The following is a 20,845-nucleotide window of genomic DNA, read 5'->3' as shown; positions in this document are numbered from 1 at the left end:
AGCTCAGCCTTTTTTTCAGATAATTTCAAGCATGATCCCTCGGAAGGTTAAAGTTCAGAGGATTTCACACAGTTTGCAAAATACAAGTCGTGGCTCTTGTGGAGGGCGGGGCTCTGAAAAAGTCCAAAAAAGTCCTGTTTTATTAGGACTATTACGTCTGCGGCATTCACATTTCCAAAAGCATCGCATCCCAGCTCATCAAAAACGTCGTGTACAGGCATAGCTTAATCAAAAAGCTTCTACACACATCCCAGCCTGCGAGTGTGTCGCTATATTTACAAGTACGACGTGTTGTTTTCGTTTAAACGCCCATTATTAACTTCCTGGTCTGTTTTTTGGTTTCACTTTTTGTTTGAAGTAAAGTGGGTTCACTGGGTGTTGAAACTGAACACACACACACATCTGTAGATAAGGAGAGCCGCGCTTTTGTCCTCCCCAATCATTTCGGGTAACATTATGAGATAATGGTTTAGATTGAGAGAAAACAAAGCCAAGGTAGGCATCCTTTACCTGTATCGTTAAATCAAAGTCTGCTTCTCTGACATGCAGGTAGGAATTGAGTTTCGACTTGTTTTTAACGCGAAGAGGCGAGGCAAATCTGCAGATAAAAAGATTCAACGCGATTTATAAAACAAAGGTGAAAAATACATGACTGATGGATAGTGATACAGTGTACTGATACAATACTAAAGTGTGATTTTAGTTAAAAACTAGTTTCGGGTCTAATAACGAAACTGTTAAATCAGATACGTTGTGCATGTGGATTTCTGTGTTTCGCTAGAGTTATGACTCTCGTTTCCTCTTTGATGGTCTCTTATTCGTCTTGTCAGTACCGCACAATCTTATCATCTGGTTCTGTTTTTGCGGAAGTTTTCATTCGTGGTTGCTAATAACAACAGCACAAGTATATTTTGACACTGTCCGGTAAGTATATTGCCTTCGTCCTCAATCTGAAACATTTTGTTTCACTATTCAAACGATACGGTGCCTGTAACGGAAGTGAGGAAGGAATCGCTTTTTAAGGATTTGGAAGTGGAGTTTGAACCGGCCCTTCTCTCTGAAGTATTATTGTACTAATGTTTGGTGCATATCTGTCTTCTTCTGTGTTAAAGGTTCCATTACCTGTGCTCTCCCGTTAAAAAACACCATTTCATTCTTTTTCATTCATGCATTTATAGGTCAGTCAAGCTGTGGAATATTGAAAAATAATGGCATCGGCTGAAGACTCCATTTCACACACTTCAAAAGAAGATAAGACAAATAAAGGTGGATTTTTCTGTTTAAAATGACTCATACCAAACCATCCTTGCTTTGTTACATGACGTTGTCTTTTCCTTGCAGAGAGACGCTGCGGTGGTAGAAGAAATTGAACAGGAAATGGTTTAAAAAAATTCTAATAACTTACTTACTGCAGTTCTACCATTCAGCCACCAAGTGGCACTGTGCGCTACACAAAAATCCCATACCCGGTGAAGAGAAAATGAAAAGTTAAATCAGCCGTAATATTCAGATTCTTGCATGCAAACAACTAAGACGTCATTTATGAGTCACAGTACTTAATTATAGAACTTTTTAAAATAATTTACACATCAACAAAAAGGGAACTCTTTGAGTGTAAGGGGGTTTCATGTAGCATTTTGCCACCTGGACAGACTGCATGATACAGTATTAATGGCATTGGTTATAATTCACTAAAAGTAGCTATCATTTATGCTTGGCAGCTGAAGAGTTGGCCCTGACCCTGACTGAAGCTATTAGTTTGGGGGACGTGGAGGCAGCCAATCAAAGTGCAGGGCAGCTGGCGAACCTGCAGGTCTCTGTCACAGTCAGTGTCCACAAGGATGCCTACCCAAAGGATGAAATCCGGTGAGCAAGACTAAATACCAGTCATCTACAACTGTGTAGAACAGGGGGTCCCATCCCAGTCCTGGAGCGCCATGCCACTCTGGGTTTAACATGTGGAATGAGATCATCAACCACTTCAGGGTCTGGATGGAGGGTTCATTGGGTCAAGTTAGATCAGGGTTGGAACAAAGACCAGGAGTGGAAGGCTCAAGTTTGAACACCTCTGGTGTAGAATACCTTTGTTAAATGTGGGTTCACAATTCCGGTTCCTGTAGAGACAACCCCAGCAATGTACTGCACCACTTAATCACTGATCTTCCAGCTCTTTGCTAGCATTTCATATTCCAAATTGGAACAGGCGGACATCTCCGAGAACACATGACCCGCTGCAGCCGTGGTACTGACTCGGCTAATGTGAGAGGGAATGGATTGAAAACCTTGGTTAGCGCCTCTTTAGAGGAAGCTGCACTGGTTCTGTTTAAAGAGCTCTGATCATGTCCACACAGGATGAAGGTGGGAGTGGAAGACGTCCAGTCCCAGTCCACAGTCCCCATCTCCATGGCTGTGTATTCACACATGACCATCACACAGCTGAAGGAAAAGGTAACGCCAGTTCATTGTAACGCTTCTGCTGGTAGACTTGCTCCTGCTTCACAGTTACACTGTCACATACAGCAAAGCAGCTTCGTATGAACCTGCACGTGGTAGAAGGACGAGCGTCAAACCTGAAACCAAAAAAGTTTCAAAGAACACAACTCTATTCAAATCGGCTTGGCCGACAAAACTAAAGAGTCCCCTTTTTAATGAGGGCTTCAGTTCAGGTCTGAAAATAAACAAAGAAGCCAGGACAGCAAAGAGAGTGCAGAAACAGAAACACGAAAAAAGAAGAAAAAAAAACAGAACTAATCCAGGAGCTGGTTAAAAGTGTTTAGGAAGCTGGCAGGTAGTTGTTACTGAACCTTGAGGGATCAGGCCTCCTTGGTGCTACTTCTAGTATTGTGTTTCCTCCAAGCACTCCTCTCTCCCCTCGTCTAGATCACAGCTGTTATACTCTGGCTTTTCAATCAGCCAAGCTAATTACTGTCACTCTACCCTACTCCAGAACTCATGCCAGATCCTTTGCTCTGCCTCCCCAGGTGAACAGAGACTATGGTTTCCACCCGTCACTGCAGACCTGGGTGATAGGAAAGCGCCTGGCCAAGGACCCCGACACGCTGGGGAGCCACGGGGTGAGACGGGACGGGGACACAGCCTTCCTGTACATCAGGACAGCCAAGAAAGCACAGCTGACCAAGGAGCTGCAGCAGCAGGAGGAGGAGAGGAGACTGCTCGGGGGTCAGTACACACTGCACATGTAACAGGGCGGAGGCTGGGTGCGGACCGGCGAGCCGATGAACTACAACCCGCAGCACTGCACTGCACTGCAGTACACTACCCTGCTCTACTCTGCACTGCATGGACTCAAAGAAAAAGTGATTAATGATTGTTATTATTATTTGTAGAAATCTACACAGCTGTCAACGGAACACTCGAAGCCCGGGGGACAGCTACCTTGACCCCCAAGAAGGAACAGGAAGTGCTGGTGTTGGCGCCTGACCCTGCTGTAGCCCCGAAACCTCCCAAACCTGCACCCCCTCCTCTCAAACCCAAACCTAAGGTAGGGTCTGAAAACCTGCACAGCAGGACACGGTGGCGCTACAGTTTCAGGGAAGCTTAGAGTTAAGAGGCGGCAGTATTAAGACTTCGCCACTCCTTAGATCATTAAAATAAGACTCTCTTCTGACCAGAGGACGTGCAGGTCAGTTCCACCACTATTCATAGTCAAATCCAGTTTGAACTCTGACTGGACAGTATTCAACTTAGCCTGATCAAAGGAAATTAATGACTGAACTCCAGCACCTGTCCCAGTCAGAGCCTTGAGGTCCACAGTCCTGCATATTTGAAAGGTATCACTCAATAATGAAGTGATTAAGACCTGTAAGGAGGTTAAACTGGTTCAGTTAAGTAGAGCTCCGGACCTTGATGACAGGTGTTATGCAGCCCTGGTCCGTCCTGGTTAAAGAGTGTGAATGAGTCTCTCCTCTCTATACCTCCAGGTTGGCTGGGAGTGCCCTCAGTGCACCTTCCTAAACAAGCCCACCCGGCCCGGCTGTGAGATCTGCGCCTCGGACAGACCAGCGGGCTACCAGATCCCAGCCCAGTATCAGCCGGACAAGGAGGAGGAGCAGAGACTGCACAGCGAGGAGATGGCGATGCTGCTGTACCAGGAGGTAGGGCATTGCGTTCATCCAGAGAGCTGCTGATCAAGCACACAGAAACATGGGCAGACTGCTCTTGGGCCGCTGGGAATGTATTCGATGATCTGGCATCGCTAGTCCCTTATCAGTTTTCTGTAGACTTCAGCTTGGGTTCTAATGCACCTGCTGCGCGACTTGCGAGAAAGGTGTTATGCTGAAGAGAGGTAAGCACATGGTTTTTAAAGGCTTGGGCAGTGTGTGTTCATCCAGGTGTATTCCAGCCCCATTCTCCAATCTCTGTACGACTTCATCACACAGTACTTCAACTAACAAGACATGATGAGCACTCACGAGCCGAACAGAAGAGTTGTGATGCCGACACAACAACTAAGAGCATGTAATAAGAGGAAAACAACGTTTAAAAAAGATCTCGCTGTCTCTAAGACAGTGTTACAGGTTCATGCTTAAGATTAAAAAAAACGAAACACTTCAGCCTTGAAGAACAGTTTGAATTAGGGAGGTGCAGTCAGGGGCCTGGCCCAGTCTTTTCATGTTTGGAGTTGAATCCTGTCCTTCACTTAGACTAAAGAACATGGCAAACACACACACACACGCACGCAGGCATGCACGCGCGCGCACACACACACACACGCAGGCATGCACGCGCGCACGCACGCACACACACACACACACACGCACGCAGGCATGCACGCGCGCACGCACACACGCACACAAAGAGAGATAGATAGTAATCATTTTATTTCTTCTTTCTCTTTGTCTTTTTTTTTTAAAGCTGGAGATGTGAAGAAGAAGGAAAATGATTATACCAATTCCAGGAACAGCTTGATCAGTGATTACCACACAGACAGAGACTGGAGAAGGACTTTCTAGATTCAGAGCCAAGCAGCCCTGCCTGCACTGGTTAGGCAGGCCTGGGCTCAACAGCAGTACTTAGTAATGCATTGAGACACAAGTGCTTTGTAGTCCTCATTGAAACGTTTGTCGAAATGTAGTTCTAAGTTGTTGTTTTAATTGAGACTGCTTCTTCATGTGATTGCAGGGATGGAAATAAGACTCCCATTGCACAGCAGTGACTGATCAGGCTGGTAGTAAAACGTGGAATGGGTGAAACTGCTATGCAATCAGAGTCTCATTTCCAGCCCTGTTAATGATTAGGTGTTTTATATTTGTGGGACATTGGGTTTTGAAGATTGAGCAGTACGGTGGTGTTTACTCTCCTGGAACAGGTCTCCTTTCTAAAATGAACAGACACACACATGCTGTATAGTTACTGATGACGTTACCAGAGTTTGTGTGATTTGTTTAACTCTTTTGATACATTGCTGTGTGTGTTTCCAACACAAATGTTTTTTTAAGCTGAAATCTCTAAGGGACCATGTTAGAAGCACTGCAGAATACAGTGAACGTTTATTTCTGCTCCCCTTTTTATTTACTCCAGGTCAGTTTGCTGCTCTGCATTAGCATGTCCCATAGCCGTATCATTAGGAGCACACTGTGTACACGTTTGCATCTCTCGTCTTGCTGCTATTGTCCAGGCCATACTGGAAAGGAATTCAATACTGCAGCTTTATACTGAACTAAATAGAGCTGACAGTTTCATAATCGATCTGTCAACGTTATAGAGAAACCAGACGATTTTCACAGCAAATCATAAACAGGACTGAATTCACTGACCATGTGCTTCAGCAGTGTGCAACATTTTATATTATTATTATTATTATTATTATTATTATTATTTTATTTTATTTATTTTTTGCAACTGCAGAAAACAGGCAAAAAGACACTACAATTCCTGTTTCTGAAAACTCATTTTTCACACTCCATGATTGCTTTCCCCTGACGATCACAGTGTAAGGTATCTTTTATTTCTCTTATCCTTTTTTTTTTTGAAAGTCAGAAAAAGCATGGAAATGAATGTTTCTGAGCACTTTAAAGGAAACGCCTGTTACTGAATATCTTCTCAGCCACGGCATCCACCAGTCCATCAATGTACTAAAGCAGTGTCCTTGACAGTGAGACACTCCCACAAGAAGCATGAGCTAGAGACACAGTGACAAAGCAAAACCGAAGCTCAGATTTCACAGTGTTGTGTAGTTCAGCTCAGCTTTGCTGCAACGCTGAAAGCAAATGAAAATCAAATGCGTGATAGCTGTGCGTTTAGATTGAACGGTTCATAGCAACAAGCTAAACTGACACAAGCAAATGCGACCCCCCCCTGTCCTTGAGGGCAGCAGTGTGGAGTAGTGGTTAAAGCTCTGGACTCTTGACTGGAGGGTCGTGGGTTCAATCCCAGGTGGGGGACACTGCTGCTGTACCCTTGAGCAATATACTTTACCTAGATTGCTCCAGTAAAAACCCAACTGTATAAATGGGTAATTGTATGTAAAAATATTGTGATAACTTGTAACAATTGTAAGTCACCCTGGATAAGGGCGTCTGCTAATAAATAAATAATAATAAATAATAATGAGGAAAAGCACCTGCTTCAATATGCATGATTCAAGTCTGCTTGTAGCACGAAGGTTTAGAAGAGAATGCATCCCCCGTTCATAGGAGCGTCCATTGAATTGAATTGAAGTGCAAACGATGTGTAATGCAGATCTGAAATGCATGCGGACAACAAACACCCTGATGAGATTTGTCGAAGTTCTGTATCGTTTGTCTGTTTATAAACCCCCCCCCCGTCTCCAGACCCTGGTGTGTACAAAGGGCTTGGGGGATCAGCTTATTGCAGCCCTCATCCAGGGGTCTAGAACGCCATGTCCCTCACTGGTGAAAGCACACTACCATTGACATTGAAGAGTACAATAAAGGGATGCAAACGCCCTGTAAAGCATGGGGAGCAGAGCACAGCAGAGTGTAGTAAAACCCAGAGGAAGCTCAGGGAAAGCTGCTTAACGAGAGCCAAACACATGCAATACATGCACAGCCAGAGAGGGAGAAGCGCCACAGGATGACTGCAAATATACCGTCTTTGATAAGAGACCAGGGAGATTCCCATACAGTACCGACTGACTGACTGCACAGTGCACCTTCCACTGGAAACCTTTACAACAGAACCATTTGAAACATGATCAGAATGTACGCGCAATCCCGCGCGTTCATACAAACACATACACAGGCACTCCCATACTGAAGGGGAGAACATGCTTTTCGACGTGACAGGCGGCTCAAGGTAAACGTGATTGTAACGTATGGGACGTATTTAAAATGTGTTGCCCTGGTGGTTTGTAACCGCGCCCCTCTTGTGCGGTTTGTTCTGTTCCCCAGACGATGGAGCTACAGAAGGTACAAAACTTCCAGAGTCTGCTGGATACCGATCTGCTCAGCCTGGTCCCCAACAGCGAGGAGATGGACTGCCCTGTCTGCTTCAACACCATTGAGCCAGGAGAGGGCGTCACTCTGCGGGAGTGTCTGCACAGCGTCTGCAGGTAGCTCCTCCATCATCCGGGGCCGACGCCAAGGGGGGGGCTTCCGGGGCCATGAACCCCCCCAGTTCAGATTTTAAAAAAAATCGATGACAAATCATTAATAAAAGTAAACACAAAAATCAAACTGTAATGAGTTATTTCTGAAAAATTTCCATGGTTGTATATTTTTACAAATTAGTACCGGTAATACCCCCCCATTAGCAACCCCCGTGCAGGGTCCTCGTTTCTCGCAGTTTTTGACGGCTTCTGAGCTGCAGATTTCGAAGTCATATTGCGGCGTGCAATAAGAAACAGATGAAAGAAATGAATAACTACATTGATTTGGCACCTGTTGGGTGTGCACCTTGCAGATGATTGTGTTTTTCCACACAGGGAGTGCCTCAAAGGAACGATTATCAACAGCATGGACCCCGAGGTGGCCTGCCCGTACGCCGACCATGAATACACCTGTGATGGGAAGCTGCAAGACAGGGAAATCAAATCCGTAAGTGAACAGAACATCAAGACACGGAACCATGAAGATAACGTTTAGAACCGTCGCCCATGCCAACTGCATAAAGGAAGTGACGTCACAATGCTTTCCCCTCCTCCCCCAGCTGCTGTCCCAGCAGGAGTACCAGCGGTTCCTAGACCTGAGGCTCAACATCGCAGAGAACCGCAGTGAGAACAGCTACCACTGCAAGACAGCGGACTGCCAGGGCTGGTGCATCTTCGAGGACGAGGTGAACGAGTTCCTGTGCCCGCTCTGCAACAAACACAACTGCCTGCTCTGCAAGGTGAGGCTCCAGGGGGAGGACAGCTGGGGCGCTGGGGACTCAAGGGCCCCATCCGTCCAACTCACTTCTATATGAAAGGGGCAAATTAGGGATTCATATTGGATTCATTGACGATGGGATATAAAATGCACATTGCTCATCGTTGGGAAGTACTGTATGTTTGCTAGAACACTTGCTGTTTTATACTGCAATGCATTTAAAGAAATAAAGAAATGAGTCAGCAGGGTCTGTGCATTCTTCTCCCTGATGCAGGCGATTCATGAAGGAATGAACTGTAAGGAGTACCAGGACGATCTCCGGATCAGATCGGAGAACGATATCGCTGCCAGGCAGACCACGGAGATGCTCAAGGTAAGGCTGAGCTGTGTGAATAACACACTGGGCACCAGTCACACGGTTAGCTTGGGTTTAGGTTAGCTTGGGGGTTTTCATCAGACATTTTTAGCATATTGGTGAATCACAACACAGCAATATTTTAGTATTCACTTTGCGTTCACTCTGTATTCACTCTCCACCTGCCCTCGCAGACCCTGGTGGAGAATGGGGAGGCGATGCACTGTCCCAGGTGTAAGATCATCGTGCAGAAGAAGGACGGTTGTGACTGGATCTGCTGCGTGATGTGCAAGACGGAGATCTGCTGGGTGACCAGGGGCCCGCGCTGGGGGCCGAATGTAAGCCACTTGTTTGGGGGAAGAGGAAGAGGTGTACAGCAGTTCCGCAACTGTCATTCAGATGAATCAAAGCACATAGCAGGCTTGATGTTTGTTAGAAGCAGTCCGTTTGCACGACTGTTATTGTCACCCAGCTGAACTGTATGAGCACGAAGCTGCAGCTCCTGGCGAGTTGTGTTTTAATGACTGTCTCTGCTTTATTCCAGGGTAATGGGGATACCTCGGGAGGGTGTGGCTGCAGATTCAACGTGGCACGCTGTCACCCCAACTGCCAGAACTGCCACTGAGCATCAGCCTCTCCTTCTTATTGAACCTAATCCATTACAAATAGAAATGCACTAAAGAACTTGAGCTCGACCATGGTCCTGCCCCTTTCAGTCGTCTCTTTTTCATATATGCAGCGCGTGTTCTGTCACTGAACTGAGATCACAGCACTAATAATAATACCCAGCCACCGAGGTCACTAGCACACCTGTTTCTGGCACTAATGATCTTTGGCCAGATCGGTCTGTAATCTCTGATTTATTCTGGATGTGGAGGGGATTATTCAAACTCTATGTCAACAAAGATAAGAAACGTGCATTTTATTTCATTTATCATTTTGATTATTTTTGATGCATTTCAGTGTTTGTGTTCTTCCACTGGCGGAAAAGTCGTTCCTTAGTTTTTCTCCTTGCGGTACGTAGGGATATCGCTGCCAGCTTGTGGTGATGAGGTCTGAGGCAGGTTACAAAGGATTACAGATCGCTTTGTAGCCGGTCAGTTTGCAAGGCTTTCTGAGCGGCATGCATATTTGTTAATGTGAGTAAATGTTAAATAGATTTGATTAATGCAAATATATTTTTATGTGCTGTGTTATAAAAAGAGCATTACTGTTTATCAGGTGGTATAATGTGTTTTCTTTCCAATATGTAGCAAATAAAATAAAACTAAGGGGTGCACTTTGAAATGCTCTTGTTCCTTTCTGTAATCTCAAGTGGAAAGTCTGCACACACACACACACACTGTACACGTGCCAGACGAGGTGATCAGCACATAACCTTCCTAATAAAACGAGGCACGTGAGGGGTGAAAGTTTGTGTGATTTGCATTACTGTATAAGAGGCTACATATGTAACCAAAATGCCCTTTTTCTCCTAATAATTAATAAAACAATTCCCAAGACTACCTGAACACACATTTTCTCTGCAAAGTTTAGTGTAAGCAACAACATGTCCTGGGCCACCCTGGAGCACCACCCCATGTCAAAACACTTCAGCTTCGAGTGGCAGCCACTCCTTTGCAGTCACCACTGCTACAGCTAGCAGAACAGGCTGTATTACACAAACAGTAGTTTTAACTTTAGTCTCGGCTACGTTGCACAAGCAGCAGTCTAAGGGACTAAAGTAAACTCACCAAGGTGGATTCTTTTTCTCATGCGTGACAGAGACAACCCAGCCCAGTTATCTGAACTTTTATTGAAGTGGTGTAATGTTTTAACTTTTCATTTCATGGATAGAATCAGCATGATAAGACAACAGATAAAAATGTACATAAACAAAATCAGTCATACAGTGCCTTGCTATGGAATAAAAAGAGTCTGTTTGTGCAATGGTTTTTTTCTTCTTCTTTTTAAAGTCCTACCAGCTGAAAGCTGCATGAATTCATTTGAACAGTCTGTGCTCTTGTTACCATGAGCCAGCTGTTAAACAGCAGCCGATTCCAGGAATGAAAGTATAAAGGGTTTGCCTGCTTCCATAGGAAAGATTATCACGAGTGCCAGTGGAGGACGGATGACAGGCGAAGGTGCAAATGGACATGCTGTGGTGGAAACAACCCTCCACTAACATGCCTGACAGCAGCACCAGTCTGCAGCCGGGAGCCCGAAGGAGCATGAATTAGAAAACGCTGGGATTAGATGTTCCAAACCATCCAGGCACCGCTGCGAGGATTCTTGCAGAAGGAACTCTTCTAATTTCCATTTTCACAAAACATTCTAGAACCCAATCGAGTTCATTTGCACTCGTGACCGTTATGGATATTCCACATACACACTGCTGTACATCCATGATGTAAAACCTTTAACTTGTTACACATTATCTTTTAAAGAAGGTTAAATACCCACCTGTATTCAAGTCATATTAGAAATGATCATTATAACACAGACGTCTACAGGACTACCAGCTTTGGCAATAAGGGCTGAAGTCGTTTGGCAATTGCAGTGTTCAAAGCTCCAAACTGTTTCAATACTGCAGACCTTTCTAGAGGTCTGAGAAAGACCAGCAGACGGCTATTGCAGTGCAGTGTATGAAAGAGATCATGGCACAGCAGTACACCTGTCACAGGTACGCCCTTGCAGGTATATACTTCCTGCATGCTTAACAGTGTTAAACCAGGGGGACTCCAACAGCCAGCTGCTACACGGCACAAGCTCTCCTTCCTTATTGTGAGACTACAGGAATAAGAAGGCACAACACAGCCTCCTGCACGAGCCCAGGATTAGCAGTGACAGTTACTCTGGTAAAGCTGTCTGCGATCAGCAGCGACAGTTACTCTGGTAAAGCTGTGCTTCCGGGTGAATGGTCTGTTCAGAGTGGGGAAGAACAGGAAAAGCTTCCAAGGAAACTGGACCTCCTGGGTAATGGAGAAATATATAGTTTGGGCTTCTAACTGAAATGTTACAGGTATGCACTGTTGTCAAATCATAATCAGTTAGCAGTCTGATAAATCCCTATATAATTTCCATATTTTTAAATCTACAGTGTATAAATACCTCGTGTATGGTCATTAAATCATTATATGCATGTTTATATCATTATGCAAGTGAGGGGGCAAAAAAAACCTATAAAATAAAAGAGATAATACTAGTTCTAAAGATTTGTTTTGGTCTGTAAAAAGTTGATGTATTGCCACTTCACTATGCCTGTACATATGCAATCCATGAATATTTGTCACATAGGCCAATAACGTCTCTTTCTGCCTAATAAGGGGTTCCCTGGTGTTGCTTTCTCTTCAACGCAAATTCAAAATGCGTTAATGCTGCTTAAAACAAGAGGAGAAGAAATCCAAGCCTTCAGCTACATCAGGAGTCTCTAGGAAACATCAAAAGAAATGAAAGGCAGCTCCAGACGTCACTGCTGCAATAGAAAATGATTCACTGTCCTTTCAAATGAAGGATAAATACAGTCTTCCCAAAGCAGTTTTGGGACATTTTTTAAAAGGGACTACACAAAAACAAAAACATATTCCTCCAGTTAAGGGAAAAGCTGCAGGTCGATCTTGGGAGCCCACTGGAGCGCGGTGTTGACCACCGCCAGAGCAGCAGCACCCAGGGCTACTGTGAGCCCCATCACCGCTAGCTTCACAAAGCGACTGCTCCTTGGTCTGGCCATCACAGCCTTGCTCTCCACCTCCTTGGCAAGCTGCTCCTTGAAGCGCCGCCTGAGCACCGTGTCCGGACGCTGCTGTGCAGAGACCAGCTCGAAGTCCTTGAATGTTGAAACGGCCGTCCTGCGCAGGGAACAAACATCACGAGGAAGCATTAAATCTGTGTTACATCCGGGACAGAATAGCTGCTGCAACTAGAGGCAGGTGAACCCCGGAGAAAACCAAGTCAACACAAGTGCTAGGCTCTAATGATTGGAGACGGACATGAAATCCGTGTTTAATCATTGCACTTTTTTTTTATTCAAATATTCTTGGTAATTCTTGGAAAGAACATTTCTGAAAAGCAAGCCGAATAATATCACAGTATGAAGTAAGCCCTTTTAAAATAATGCCAGGTCTTGTCAGCGTCCTTGGAACTAGATGTGTTTTTTATGCTGTAATGCGAGTTTGACCCAGACAGCTAACATTTACAAACATATTCTATTCATGAACTGCAATTATGAAGCAAGCTGTTTTAGAATGTCATTCTGCAATCTATTTTAATTTTTTGCATCAATTGTAAAAAAACTGGAAGGTTTCCACAAGGGGTCTTAAAAGTCAGCCGCTGTTAACAACATTCAAGCCAAATACCGGCGTTAGCCTTGGTGTTTGTAACAGCACTTGTGCACACAAGTTATGGTTTAAATGTTTGGGATGTTAACCGGGCTCTGACCCCTCTGTTCCTCCCTGGGGGGGTACCTCTGACTCTGCTGCTGCGCGGCCTCGCGGGCCAGCTCCGAGGGGGGGAACTGGACGAAGAGGTCTCCGGCTCGGCTGATGAGGGTCTCATAAGGCAGGTCCTGTGGGATCTGGGAGAGGAGGTGGTGCACCGAGGCCATGTCACACTCACACTCCAGGACCTCCGGCTCCCTGTACAGCACGATCTGCACACATTGAAATAAACACACAAACACGCTGCCATCCTGCGTTAAAAACACAAACCAGCGCTAATGGCAACCGCTCGCTGCGACCATCAGAGCGATGTTTGGGCTGCAAGTCTTTTAACCAGTCTGTGTAAATCAGTTGTTAACTGTATCATGCAGGTTTTCAGTGAAAAAGCAGACTCGATTCAGTAATTTGTATTTTACTTCATTTTGTTTTATGTAGACAGTGTCTGATTACAGCGCATCAAGATATTACAAACGATAAAGCTTTCCGAGACACGTGACACTCAGTGCACGATCCACACAGAACAGGAGACGCTAAGCCATTCAGGTGTGTATTTTCGTTCGCTGTTTAAACGTTTAACCCCGAGCAGCCTCAGTTTCTATCCAGGTGATTTACAGGACGCATTCGAATGCATCTTTCGGCCGAGTGCCTGCCAGCCAGCTGCAATGAGAAGACCTACCACAGCCGCAAAGTAAATGGGCATCAAGGGATGACAGGCCAGGAAGAAATCGTACAACCGGACCACGTGTCTGAAGTCTGACAGGACGTGTCCAAACCACGTGATGAGCCAGCTGAGAGCAAAGATGGTGCCCACCTCCGCCCTGGAGAAAAACACACGAGCACTGTTACCTGCTGAGGAAACCCCAGGGCTACGGGAGCACAGACAAAACACCAAGTCTGAATGGACATCTCACACTGCTCCCCCCCCCGCTGTGTACTAACTGGTGGACACGAGGCAATACCAGCTGACCAGCGGTTCATTTTTTTACTTTGCTGATTTGCCCTTAAGGGTTCCATAACATCTCACCAATGTACGGTTTAACAAATTATTACATGAAGCAAACATTATGAACGCAATCCTGAACTAAAAAAAAAATAAAATAAAAACAAGACTGATCAGAACCAGTTTACAGAACATCTAGAAGTGAAGTATTATATTCAATCCTTCATCTTAAACATCGTTTGTCTTTTTACTTTTCAGTATGACTATGTATTTTTGTGTTGCTGTTATGGAGAACACCACAATATTTGTACCTCTGCATGAAATCGTGCACTTCTGGGTTCACCCTCTCTATGATGGGCATCAGATAGTTTAAAATATGTTTAGTGTTGTCCATGGTAGGGTCCATAAAATCCCTAAAACGAGAGAGAGAGAGAGAGAAAGAGAGAGAGAGAGAGAGAGAGAGAGAGAGAGAGAGAGAGGTGGATACAGTGAACTGGGAATGCTGGCAAACGACTCATGATTCATTTTACACGAGCAGCTCATTAAACACCTTCAGCAATATCCAGGGGAAGGGGTTATGAATATTGTTTTAGAAATGTATCCAAGCCTGCCAGGCACCAACAGAAATGATATTCATTCATCGAAAATGAAGGACTAAAGAAAACACAAAGAAACATGTTATGAGGAATGGTTCTTTCCCTTCAGTTAAAAGGTCATGTAAAGCACTGTGATTCACCGTGCCTTGAAATAAAGACATTCAGAATGCATTACATACGTCACTGTGGCAGAGAGCGACAGGAGATTCTAGTCCAGATAACCATTCAGAGATTCATTTTCTTTCATCCAGAGCCAATGCGAAGCTCCCTGTGGAATTCACAGTGAAGCTCTGCATCTTTGCACAGCCAGGACGCAAAACCTGCTCTGCCCTGACTGCAGGACACCCCGCGGCCATGCTTTTACCAAGGGAGCCACTCGGGGAACCCCTAGATTTCCATTTCCCATGTGTGTCTTGGGACACCGCTGGAGACAGTTCTAATCGACAGGTTGGTATCGTAAACCCCTTTAAGAGGGATCAAACCGAGCTGCTGAATCCCCTCTCTTACCTGAGATGATGTGTGGAGAGCTTCTCCACCAGTGCCGTGGCCAGCTTCTCTCCCACCACCAGCAGGAAGGTGACCACGATGTCGTGGTAGCCCTGGTAGTAGTGCAGCTGGGGGTTCCCAAGCAGGACCTGCAGGATGATATCGATGAGCTCCTCCTGCAGCCCCTCCCGCTGCTCATCCGGCATCCCTGTGGAGCAACGCAAGAGAAGCCCTGAGTGGAGCTCCGGGACCCAGGAACCATTCAGGACAGGCAGTGTTACCTACGGGTCGTTCCAGCTGGACCCAATTCTGAGGAGGAGTTTCCATCTCCGCTTGATGATGCGACATAACCCATATGGGACTGAGGAAAGGGTGCCGGGGTAGGTGTGGCGTGTGTGAGCGTGCATGCAAACGAAGCGCACTGCAAGAGAGTGCAGCCCCACTGGCAGGTCCCTGACGCAGCTGTCTGTCAACCCCAAGTCTCTGGTGCTCCTGCCCACGGAGCTAGTCCCTGAAGTAAAGGGAGCAGGGGCTCGTACTGGCTAGCAGTTGCAACGTGTGTGTGAATCTGTTAAACTCACCAGGTGGGAATCGACGCAGTGACCGCCGCACATCCAGCAGCACCTGCTGGTAGTCTTTGTTGTTTTCTCGCAGTGCCGCTCCTGAATAACAAAAGAAAGAAACATTTCTCAATAAATACCTCTTGTTTTTAAACTCTTGCATTACCAGGCAGGTGGTGGACAATGCACTGGACAAAATCATTAACAGGAGTTTAGTTTGCAGGACTCGGAAATGCCTTTTAAAAGCTGATGGGCCGTTTATAACTAGCACAGAGCAAGTGAGGAGTCACAATGCAGAACTGTCTCCAAACCTCCAGACATCACACTGAGAACAAGGAGCCTGGAGGTGTAAACCAGGGGACAAACCCAGGGCAAGTTAAACAAGCGAAGGAAAAACGAAATATGCCTGTCGCTTTACGCAAGATTTTTTATCTCTTACTGTAGCTCTTTAATGAACAGTCTTTACCTCTGCTCTAAATACAGAAGCTTAAATGTTACGTTAAACCCCGCATAAGCAAGTCCACAAGGAATTCAGTGGCTGTAGAATAAAATGATTTCTCGCTCCAGTTAAATTAAGTATCCTTTGCTATGTCACATTTTAATTTGCTAAATGTGTTTCCTATTCTGCAATCCAGAAAGTTACGTGTGGGTCAGGGATAAAATACTGGATGACTACAGTATTGGAATTCACCTTAAATCTGTCTGTCTTTGCCATCCACGCAACTAAACGCAGGGGAATCATGCCGAGAACCTCTTCTGCTTTTAATTCTGGTTCTGGAGATATATTTTTTTCTCCTGCATTTGAGATTTTCCACTGGGGAATAGAAAAACATGCATTTACTTTATTCAAAAGCAGTTCAGCTTTGTCCTTTGTCCTTGTGTCGTGCAGTCAGGACGCACTATATGTATTTTGTCTTCACACTGCAAAAGCATTTTGTCGCTGTTCGCAGTTTAAAAACAGGTTCAGGGCTGATGTGATGAACTGCATACAGTACTTTGTGAGATTGGGTAGAGTAGCTACCTGGTTTGTCCAGCAGGTCCTCGGTCTGGATGTTCAGCAGTTTGGGCCACACTTTACAGCGGATCTCGTCCGTCAGGAGCCCCCCCTCGCTGATCGCCATGCGCCTCAGCGCCGCCACGTCCACGGGAGTCGTGGTCAGGGCTTGAGAAATCTCAGCCATCTTCCTCTTCCGTTTAGACTCATGATCTAATGACAGAAGGGGGGGGGGGGGGAGAACTGTGTTTACAAATGTACTGTACAGCCATAAAATAAATAAACAGAAATATGACATCACTTTGCAGACTCGTCATTCTTTCTCCAGTATTGTCTTTCAATGGGGTAAAGATTAGTATGAACCACACATATTGATATTCAAGCAAATTGTACCTTATGGAGTTCTTCAGTGAAGGAACTATCGCTGTGTTTCTATACAAGCATGCGTTGCTATGGCTTTTTAAACTCACCACGGAAACGTTCCACGTTATTCAGTTAAGACAGGTAACCCTTTCATCCTGGATTCACCTGCTGGTCTAGCTGTCTTTACTACAGCTCTTTCACAGCAAACACTTATTACTTTTACAGTTTATTTGTGTGCGCTTGGTTTCTCCACAGTCTGAACAAACAGAGCTGTTTCCTGGATATGAAACCCACTAGAACCAACATCTCAGGACCTCTCCAGCCCATCCACCATGATGTAATATATAGAAGTCTTTTGCAACATAAAACGCTGCCGCTGCCCATTTCACCAACGATGAGGGCGCCAAGTTGGGTTGGGACTTTTCCAACAGCTGCTAAGCATCACCAAACCTGCAACAGCCTCTGGACTAGAGATCACAAAACTGTGCGTTACACATTCATACAGGAGCATTAGGTTTTTAAAGACTCTGGTGACATATTATGTACAATATAAGCAGCCAGACATGAAATGACGGACAGCGTGGGTCAAATGCATTTTACAAACTGCCAGCTTCATGCAAAAACGATCGGAGGATCCAAGCGTTTCAGAACGCAGTAGATTTGGGTCCTGAATAAATCAGTGCATCCAGTGACAAGAACAGAAAGAGCAGATTATCTGCAGTGGAAAATCATAGCTTCTAACAATAGAAATCGAGACAGCCCTTTAAAATGCGCGTGATTCCTACTTCTCAGCGTGCATTTGAAGGCATTTCAATGAAGCCCAGTAAAACTGGCTCCTCATTAGGATGATTAACACTCTCTCAATACCAGACGACATTAAGGACAGCTCTCTTTCCCACTGTATAATATGCAATACTCTGCAAGAGCAGCTGTGGCTGCTGAAAACAGTATCTGCTTTAACCAGAAGGCTTGTCAGCATGATTATTTCATGCTTATAAAACCCAGGACACGGTTAGCTACAGCTGCATGCTTGTCAGCTTAGTTTGGCAACAGGCACAGCAAACACAACAAGTAAGGCGTTTGGAATTTGGGAAACAGATTTTTGCACCGCGATTAAACCATCCACCTTTTGCATACAAGGCAGCCCACTCTCCTGGATGAAGAAATCGACTGCCTGATCTAGTGGGACTTGATCGCTGCGTTTCGATATTCATTCCAAACTCTTGACAGAATCTGAGAAAAACGAAATAAGTCAAACGGGTGATTATATTAAGAATGTTTTTTCGTGCAGCTGCCTCAGTGCCGGTTAAAATCCTATTGTAGGCACAGCCAGCCTGAAAACTAGCCTCCTCACTTACAAACACATGCATACACTTTGCAATGTGTTAACAGGTTCGAATCAATAGGGCCAAACTCAAGGTATTTACATTCATTTTAATTGAACCAGCACGGCTGAGTGCATCTACATTGGATTACAAAAGCTGAACACCTTTTAAAAAGATCATGCGGTCGGGTACCTGCCGTACCAGGAGCGGTGTCACGTGACTCCGAGTACAGCAGGTGTTAACGGAAGGTGTTCAAACCTGACACTTTGAACGCTTCTTCCCACAATAATAACATCAGCATATGAAACGGATCTGATACAGAGTGACAGTAACCTAGAAGTAACGCCATGTCAAACCCTTTCTGAGTGAGGAGAGTCTTGTCTGTTCAATTTAAATGTAGCGATGCCTCGAAATATATCCGCTCCTCCACACGTACATTACAACTTGCAATATGAATAATATTATTACGAGTCATGTAGCTACCGTATGCTGTTACTACGACTAGTCAGTCCAGAAACTGGGTGACATTGTACGTGTCTGATAGTAATACCACAGTCATTACTAATAACTGTAATTCTACTAGTAATAACAGCAATACTCCTAATAATAATAATGATGGTGATGCGCTCTCAATGTAAACACTGACTCTCTGCCTCTATTTACCTGGCTTCCCGATTCCATTTAAACGAGAGGTAGCGCCGTCGCTATGTGATTTCTTTAAATACATTTTCTTGCCGCTCGGCTCATTTTTTTTGCTGCTGCTGTTATTAAGACTGACACGAGAAAATACAGAGAGTTCCCCCGACGCTTCTCTTCCTCCTCTTCTCAGTCTTTCTCCATCCTTCCTTTACTCTCTCCTCCCTCAGCCAGGCCCAGCAGCCTGACTGCAAAAGCGCTCGCCGTGCGTGGTGACGTATGCGTACTGAGCGCTGAGTCTGTGACGCACGCACGTACGGCCCAAACGCTTACACGTCGCCTTTAAGGTTCTATATGTCCTTTCTATATGGCAAGCCGTTTTACAGTTTAATCAGCAATTTTTTAAATGAACAATTCTATTCTTGATATCAAAATACAAAATACATTTATATATATATATATATATATATATATATATATATATATATATATATATATATATATATATATATATATTTGATATCAACAAAACTTTTTTTTTAAAGATTCAACAAAAAATCTCGTTGATTTGCATTCTCCAAAAGTGAATTTTGCTTTTGCGGATATACTAACTAATCTATGCAATGCAATCTATAGCTGTGCCCATTCACTAGAGCGCTGTTTCTGCAGTTCAACGGGATTGACGCTAGGGGTCAGCAGAATCACCTTTGAATAATAGCAGTGCTAACCGACACCATTATTAAGATACACATGCAAAGACAAACACACAGATTCACACACACACACACACACACACACACACACGCACACTCTCACACACACAGATTCACACACACACACACGCACACTCTCACACACACAGATTCACACACACGCACACACACACACACACACACACACGCACACTCTCACACACACAGATTCTCACACACACACGCACTCTCTCACACACACAAATTCACACAAACACACACACACACACACACACACCCACGCACACTCTCACACACACAGATTCACACACACACACACACACGCACACTCTCACACACACAGATTCACACACACACACACACACACACACACACACACTCTCTCACACACACACACACACACACGCTCACAGATTCACACACACACACACACTCACACACACACACTCACACACACACACACACTCACACACATACACACACACACACACAGTATGAGTACAGTGCTCAGTAGTATTTTCCTTCTCATATTTTTTAAATGACAATGAATTAATAGCACAGACACACATCTACAGTACATATCTGGTATAATAGTTTAGTGTGAAACGTTTGCTATGGTTTATCGTGGCTTCCTCCTCATATCCCTTGAACCCGAGGCCAGCACTGCAGAGGAACCTGGCTCTCTGAATTCCCCAGTGCAGTGCAGAGACAGGGAGACCGTGTCCCAGTTACTTTGCAAAGCTCCCGTCAGGCAGACTGACCTGCTTTGTGAAGCAGAACCCTGTGCTGTGTGAGGCATGTTTATCTGGGCTAATTCAGCAAGGTGCACCTGTAATACAGCGGGATGGAAATAAGACTCGCCTTGCATAGCAGTTTCACCCATTCCAGGTTTTACTATGAGCTTGATCTATCTATCTATCTATCTATCTATCTATCTATCTATCTATCTATCTGTCTGTCTGTCTGTCTGTCTGTCTGTCTGTCTGTCTATCCAGTATCTGTCCAGTGTCTATATGTCTGTCTAACTATCTATCCATCTGTCTACTCTGAGTTATAAGTATGTTTTACCATACCTCCCTGTGCTTTACAATGTTTTGAGTAGCTATGCTTTACCGTGCTTTCACTGTGCTTTATTACACTCTGCTCAGCTTTTACTGTGGGACTCTTTTATATA

At 44.9% G+C, this 20,845-nt stretch overlaps 2 protein-coding genes across 3 annotated transcripts; one reads left to right on the top strand and one right to left on the bottom strand.

Annotated features, from left to right (window-relative positions):
• Window positions 1-178: 178 nt before the first annotated feature.
• LOC117429619 (ranBP-type and C3HC4-type zinc finger-containing protein 1-like) lies at window positions 179-9,930 on the top strand. Of its 2 annotated transcripts, none has more exons than XM_034049347.3 (13): window positions 179-495; window positions 1,179-1,266; window positions 1,722-1,866; window positions 2,352-2,448; window positions 2,982-3,180; window positions 3,348-3,502; window positions 3,942-4,115; window positions 7,374-7,534; window positions 7,907-8,018; window positions 8,131-8,310; window positions 8,563-8,661; window positions 8,838-8,981; window positions 9,188-9,930. In XM_034049347.3, exons 2-13 carry the CDS (start codon window positions 1,209-1,211, stop codon window positions 9,266-9,268), a joined length of 1,605 nt encoding a protein of 534 aa, XP_033905238.1. In that variant the 5' UTR covers window positions 179-495; window positions 1,179-1,208; the 3' UTR covers window positions 9,269-9,930. The 2 variants fall into 2 exon arrangements, with proteins under 2 accessions (XP_033905238.1, XP_033905249.1); XM_034049358.3 differs by having other exon boundaries at window positions 179-924.
• A 488-nt stretch (window positions 9,931-10,418) lies between these two features.
• LOC117426966 (TBC1 domain family member 20-like) lies at window positions 10,419-19,235 on the bottom strand. The gene is made up of 8 exons (XM_033997421.3): window positions 18,986-19,235; window positions 16,662-16,847; window positions 15,662-15,742; window positions 15,102-15,288; window positions 14,310-14,411; window positions 13,735-13,876; window positions 13,086-13,270; window positions 10,419-12,470 (listed from the first exon to the last, which is right to left on the bottom strand). The coding sequence occupies exons 1-8, from the start codon at window positions 19,047-19,049 to the stop codon at window positions 12,215-12,217; spliced, it is 1,203 nt and encodes a 400-aa protein (XP_033853312.3). The 5' UTR covers window positions 19,050-19,235; the 3' UTR covers window positions 10,419-12,214.
• Between the last annotated feature and the right edge of the window lie 1,610 nt (window positions 19,236-20,845).

Source organism: Acipenser ruthenus, chromosome 29 (genome assembly GCF_902713425.1).
Source record: "Acipenser ruthenus chromosome 29, fAciRut3.2 maternal haplotype, whole genome shotgun sequence".
NCBI classification, from domain to species: domain Eukaryota; kingdom Metazoa; phylum Chordata; class Actinopteri; order Acipenseriformes; family Acipenseridae; genus Acipenser; species Acipenser ruthenus.
The sequence above is the reverse complement of the archived record's forward strand: the minus strand, read 5'-3'. Positions and strand labels throughout refer to the sequence as shown.